Source organism: Haematobia irritans, chromosome 2 (genome assembly GCF_050003625.1).
Source record: "Haematobia irritans isolate KBUSLIRL chromosome 2, ASM5000362v1, whole genome shotgun sequence".
Classification (NCBI taxonomy): domain Eukaryota; kingdom Metazoa; phylum Arthropoda; class Insecta; order Diptera; family Muscidae; genus Haematobia; species Haematobia irritans.
This window is the reverse complement of record NC_134398.1, coordinates 42,575,378-42,582,456: the sequence shown is the minus strand read 5'-3', so window position 1 is coordinate 42,582,456 and position 7,079 is coordinate 42,575,378. Positions and strand designations below refer to the sequence as shown.

The 7,079-nt window shown below is 30.9% G+C and overlaps 1 protein-coding gene across 1 annotated transcript; it reads right to left on the bottom strand.

The window, feature by feature from the left end:
• Positions 1-3,753: 3,753 nt before the first annotated feature.
• On the bottom strand, positions 3,754-5,045 carry brn (beta-1,3-galactosyltransferase brn). Its single transcript, XM_075293878.1, has one exon. It carries the CDS (start codon positions 4,949-4,951, stop codon positions 3,854-3,856), a length of 1,098 nt encoding a protein of 365 aa, XP_075149993.1. The 5' UTR covers positions 4,952-5,045; the 3' UTR covers positions 3,754-3,853.
• Between the last annotated feature and the right edge of the window lie 2,034 nt (positions 5,046-7,079).

The window sequence follows — 7,079 nt, the reverse complement described above, 5'->3', positions numbered from 1 at the left end:
TATTGTGTTTTAATATTTATAAGATGGAAATGTGTAATAGTGATAATTAAACTGGAAAGGTTGAGATTTACAGCAAGCTCACAACTGCCACAGTTGGTAGAATTATACCAACAATAGTAAATTGTTTAGCTAGATTCTTAATGTTTTGGTAGATTTTGCAAAATCTTCCTATAAATGATTATCTCTATAGAACTAAAATTTTGACAAAATTTTTTATAGAAATAAAATTTTGACAAAAATTTTCTATGGAAATAAAATTTTGACAAATTTTTTTATAGAAATAAAATTTTGTCAAAATTTTTTATAGAAATAAAATTTTGACAAAGTTTTCTGTAGAAATAAAATTTTGACAAAACTTTCTATAGAAATAAAATTTTGACAAAATTTTCTGTAGAAATAAAATTTTGACAAAAATTTTCCATAGAAATAAAATTTTGAAAAATTTTTCTATAGAAATAAAATTTTGACAAAATTTTCTCTAGAAATAAAATTTTGATAAAATTTTCTCTAGAAATAAAATATTGACAAAATTTTCTATAGAAATAAAATTTTAACAAAATTTTCTATAGAAATAAAATTTTGACAAAATTTTCTATAGAAATATAATTTTCTATAGAAATAAAATTTTGACAAAGTTTTCTATTTTTATTGTTGTTTTTGATCTCAGCTTAAAACCATACATTGACTAAACAACAGAGGAAAAGTATGCTTGTCAAATTTATTTGGGCCAGCCAACTACATTCAAATCGATGATTTGAGTTTGGCAAAGGAAAAGAGATATGCTTGCAAATTTGTTTAGGCAGTAGCCGACTATCAAACCATTTTTCTGAAGGTTCAAGTGTAGATCACTTTGGATTGAGTGAATTACCCGAATTTATTCTGATAATTGGTTGATAGTTTTGCTGCAAGTAGAGGATTCTTATGAGGAATATGGTAATTCCGACACAGCTGTACATCCAACCATCTTGCAGTCTATAGGGCTTTGCCCAAATAAATTTGACAAGCATACTTTTCCTCTGTTGGTTAAGCTACACTTGTAGTTTAGTCAATGCATGGTTTTAAGCTGAGATCAAAAACAACAATAACGATTGAAGAGAAACCAACAATAACAAACAAAACGAATGAAATAAATTTTAGAAAATTTTCTATAGAAATAAAATTTTGACAAAATTTTCTATAGAAATAAAATATTGATAAAATTTTCTATAGAAATAAAATTTTGACAAAATTTTTTATAAAAATAAAATGTTGACAAAATTTTATTTTTGGTAAAAATTTCTCAAAAACGTCTTAGATAATTTTTGGCTCGAGTGGGAACCGTGTTCACAAAACGAAGGGAAGTTACTAGACTTATTAGCTTTGCGAATATCGCCAAAGCGCTTGATTACAATGAAACCTCAACGATGATTCGGATTCAGTACAAACATTCAGTGGTAATTCCGAAACATGCGTCCATCCAACCATCTTGCAGTCTATAGGGCTTTGCCCAAATAAATTTGACAAGCATACTTTTCCTCTGTTGGTTAAGCTACACTTGTAGTTTAGTCTATGCATGGTTTTAAGCTGCAATAAAAAACAACAACAAATTTTATTTTAGAAAATTTTCCCAAATTTTATTTCTATAGAAAATTTTCCCAATTTTCTATAGAAAAATTTTATTTCTATAAGAAATTTTGTCAAAATTTCATTTCTATAAAAAATGTTGTCAAAATTTTATTTCTATAAGAAATTTTGTCAAAATTTTATTTCAATAGAAAATTTTGTCAAAGTTTTATTTCTATAGAACATTTTATCAAAATTTTGTATCTATAGAAAATTTTTTCAAAGTTTTATTTCTATAGAACATTTTCCCAAAATTTTATTTCTATAGAAAATTGTGTCAAAGTTTTATTTCCATAGAAAATTTGCCCAAAATTTTATATCTATAGAAAACTTTGTCAAAATTAAATTTCTGTAGAAAATTTTGTCAAAATTTTATTTCTATAGAAAATTTTCCCAAAATTTCATTTCTATAGAAAAAATAGTATTTCTATAGAAAATTTTCCCAACATTTTATTTCTATTGAAAATTTTGTCAAAATTTTATTTCTATAAAAAATTTTGTCAAAATTTTATTTCTAAAAGAAATTTTGTCAACATTTTATTTCTATAGAAAATTTTGTCAAAATTTTATTTCTATAGAAAATTTTGTCAAAATTTTATTTCTATAGAAAATTTTGTCAAAATTTTATTTCTATAGAAAATTTTGTCAAAATTTTATTTCTATAAGAAATTTTGTCAAAATTTTATTTCTATAGAAAATTTTGTCAAAATTTTATTTCTGTGGAAAATTTTGTCAAAATTTTGTTTCTATGGAAAATTTTGTCAAAATTTTGTTTCTATAGAAAATTTTGTCAAAATTTTGTTTCTATAGAAAATTTTTTCAAAGTTTTATTTCTATAGAACATTTTCCCAAAATTTTATTTCTATAGAACATTTTGTCAGAATTTTATTTCTATAGAAAATTTTGTCAGAATTTTATTTCTATAGAAAATTTTGTCAAAATTGTATATCTATAGAAAATTTTGTCAAAATTTTATTTCTATAGAAAATTTTGTGAATTTTTTTTCCATAGAAAATGTTGTCAAAATTTTATTTTTATAGAAAATTTTCCCAAAATTTTATTTCTATAGAAAATTTTCCCATAATTTTATTTCTATAGAAAATTTTGTCAGAATTTTATTTCTATAGAAAATTTTGTCAAAATATTTCTATAGACAATTTTTGCAAAATTTTATTTCTATAGAAAATTTTTGCAAAATTTTATTTCTATAGAAAATTTTTGCAGAATTTTATTTCTATAAATTTGTTTTTGAAAAATTTTATTTCTATAAAAGTTTGCGAAGTAGCCAAAATTTGCTTTGCAAATTAATAATACAGTTTTGTATTGTGTTTCTTATGGGAGCAATATGTTAACAATCGCTTAGACTATTCAGCCCATTGTGGTAGCACAACTGGATTCTATCTATCAATGAGCGTTGTCCGAATTTTCGGGAGCCATACTAACCCTTGCACCACTGTGTTTTTTATAAGAGAAAATGAGAGAATTGGTGATCGACCCACGACCTTGTGTATGCAAGGCGGGCATGGTAACCATTGCACCACGAGGAATAGAGGAATTTTTTGGTACAAGGTTGAGTCTCAATTACAAATATGGCTATGGTATCCATAGATAATCAACAAAAAGATAATCCATCCCTTCTAGCATCGAACATTATGCAGAAACTCAAATTAATTTTCTGACCTTTTGTTTTGCCATGTATTTCTTATAGGAGCAAGATGTAAAAAACAACGCTTTGCGAAATTTTCACTAGTAAAATGCCAATGCATTTCTACGGGTAAAAAGAAAATTTCCCCTAAATTAAATTTTGTGCAGATTTAAACTTTTAACATTTTAATTTGAAAACTAAAATCGAAAAGAATTTAGAATTCCCCCCAATTTTCTTTGTTTATTCCTCAAATTGTCAAACACCGATGGGTCATCTTTATGTTAGTTGTCTATGATAGTGTCCTTACTAGGGAGTCACGGGTAGTAATGGTTACATGTTCGCTTTTCGTATTTTCGTAAAAGCTGCTTATCGTTATTCAAGGGATCAAAATACAGTCGATAACAAAGTTTCCAAGTTCTCTCGGGGAATCAATACTCATTTGGTTTACTATATATACGTTGCAATATTCCAACATTTTGGTTGTTTTGGAAAAATAAAACATCATGTTCTTTTACTACACGTTTGTGATATGTGAAATGCATCATGTTCAACTCTTTATTTAGTACTTGTTTGCCCCCTAAGGGGTGGGGGGCACACAACCATATTTTAAGCATAATTCGATGATCTACACTCATTCCATATTCTCTCCATTTCTGGTGTATCGTCAAACTCGTGGGATGCCACAACAAAACGGTAACTATCAGGACCACTATAACGGGGTCGATGGAAATGAAAATTTCCACAGTGCGTCAAGGTGAGGCGCGCTTTCAGAGCCACCAAACCCAAATAGATATCATCAAATCGAAAATGTTTCGTATATTGGCTAACATAGTAGAGATCGATCAAAGCACTTCGAGATAAAATAAATGCACCCGCTGTGACATAGGGAGGCCATCGATTAAATGGATATTCTTTAAGAGTTACCAGCCATTTACTAAATTTGTGACGCAATGGGCGTGACTGGAACACAAAGCCGCCAAAAAGTTTTTCATGTTCTACACTGGCCTTCTTTTCCCACATACTATTTAGGGAAACAGCATTTTCCGGATATAAAGCTGGATGGGCAATGAAACGAAGCACATTCTTCATGGACACATAGTAGTCGTCATCGACAAACATATAATAATGAGCACGGGGACAATGCTCCACAACCCACTTGAAACCCATCATGGTCTTGATGGTATTATTGAAGTAAGCATCTATGAAATCCGCCTGCACTATATCACCATACTCGCGGGCCTCTTGATCTATGGCATCCATTAGAAATGTGTTGGTACTGGCTCCCAGTAAGAATACTCGTCGGATATGGACATCGGAAAAACGTTGTTCATAGCCCCAGGTACGTCGTATTGCCTCTCGTCTTTGAACATTGGCTAAAGCTGATTTTACCAATAGGGTCAGTTGTGGTTTCTTGGCCTCCACTGCATCACACTGGCGTTGATGTAGAAATGTAAAATTGTATAAATTGATTGGATTTGGCACTTCTTCACTACCATCATCGATATGGTTTTGTTTGTTTTTGCGGGCGTGGGCATATTTCAGTACATCCCCTTCTAGGGGATAATGAAAATTTGTGTCATAGTCTAATTCGAAAAGATGAGTGAAAAGACCACAATAGTCTAATAGAAATATAACAGCAACAACGGCAAGGTACTTGTATATGCGTCTATTTTTGCCTTTCATTGTATTTTCCAATAGACCCATTAATTGTATCACTAATTAAATTAAAGTTTTTCGTTGTTCATAATCACGTCGTATCTGACCGAAAGTTTTTTGGCACAATAATACCCACCCCCAAATGCAAAACAATAAACAGCTGATTAGGTCATTGGGTAGAGTTGCCAAGTTTACATTGCAGAAAGAAGGTAACAAACGTAACGTAAACGATGTTTAGATATTGTTTAGAAACAGGGTGATTCAGAGTCGTCAATAGATAATTCCAATGAGTGAGTGCGATATTCTCCTCTAGCGGAATTTTTGTTTACATTCCTACGCATTTCTTATGGGTAGCGGAAATATCGGTAGAGTTGCATACCGGTCTCTATGGGAGCAAAATCGATAATAAAACCTCACTAAATTTACAATAATACAGTTTTTCTTTGTATTTATTAGAGCTGTTTTCTTTTAGCACTGGTTACACTAAGCCGTGAAGGACTAAAATAAAACAGAGTACTCGTTTATATACGACATCTCCACAAATATGCAACACTGTCATCAGCTGGTTAAAAACAATCACAGAAAAGAAGTGAAATCTTGCATTTTTAATGTATGAAATGCTTCAATTAGTAATAAATATTTACTGCTGCGATTATTTATGACACTGTACCATTTTGAATTTCTTGTTTTTCGATAAATTAATAACAATAAAGTGCTATAGTGAATCGAAGAAGCGACACTTTATCAAAAATATAACGTGGCAACGTCGGCGCAACTTGCACTGATGATATGTTCTGGATAGAACACCAGTGCAACGATGTTCTGGATAGCTCATACAAAAGTTGCATCCAGTGTTAAAAGCAAAATGTAAATAATCGATAATAACGTCTCTCAGAAGTTTCGTTTACAAAAGTACCTATATGCTGATATAAGCCTAGTACTAAGATCACGTTTTCGCACGAAAAACTGTTAGGTTAGGTGGCAGCCCGATGTATCAGGCTCACTTAGACTATTCAGTCCACTGTGATGGTAAACTTCGCTCTTATCACTGAGTGCTGCCCGATTCCATGTTAAGCTCAATGACAAGGGACCTCCTTATTATAGCCGAGTCCGAACGGCGCTCCACATTGCAGTGAAACCACTTAGAGAAGCTTTGAAACCCTCAGAAAGGTCACCAGCATTACTGAGGTGGGATAATCCACCTCTGAAAATCTTTTTGGTGTTCGGTCGAAGCAGGAATCGAACCCACGACCTTGTGTATGCAAGGCGGTCATGCTTACCATTGCACCACGGTGGCTCCCAAGAAAACTGTTATACTCCATATAAAAACGTTACCGCGGAATAAATGCGAAATCTTTGTTTTGAGCCTTTTCAGACACATATTTATATAACCCTGGATTTTTCGGCAGGCATATTATTTCGCATAAATAACTTAACATCCCTGGTTTTTGGGACCCTATTTACGGAGATAGAAGAAGATATTCGCATTTCGCAGAAACGAACTAGTACTACTAAGCAATATCGAAAACTGCGTTAAAGGTGCATACCGGGCTATAAATATCATATAGACAGTTAGCAGCTTTCTTGAACATTTAATTTTTGCATTTTGTCAAATTTTATTTCTATAGGAAATATTGTTAAAATTTTTTTTCTATAGAAAATTTTGCCAAAAATTTATTTCTATAGAAAATTTCATAAAAGTTTTATTTCTATAGAAAATTTAGTCGAAATTTTATTTCTATAGAGAGTTTTGTCAAATTTTTATTTCTATAGAAAATTTTGTTCCTGTATACTATAGCGAAGACTTCGTTAAAGGTGCATACCGGGCTATAAATATCACACAGGCGATTCTTGTACATTTAATTTGCATGTCGATAACAGCAAACATTAAATTTGCTTGTCGATAATAACAAAGAAATAACAAAACAAAACGTTCGATAATGACAGCTCACGGAATTTTTACTAGTAAACATGTATTTTCATGTGGGAAAAATATGTTACTTTTGCCGATAAGGCAGGTTGTCATATGCTTCTTGAGCCCGCTATGCAGCTTTGTGTTTCTAAAAAAATAATGACACCTCACGGAATTTTGGCTAGTAAACATAGGCATGTATGTCATGTGGGAACAATAAATCATCATTTTGCATGCCAATTAAGCAGGTTATAATTTCTTTCT

What these genes read in the sequence shown, in the direction of transcription:
- brn (XM_075293878.1), bottom strand. Translation starts at nt 4,951, where the DNA reads ATGGGTCTATTGGAAAATACAATGAAAGGCAAAAATAGACGCATATAC.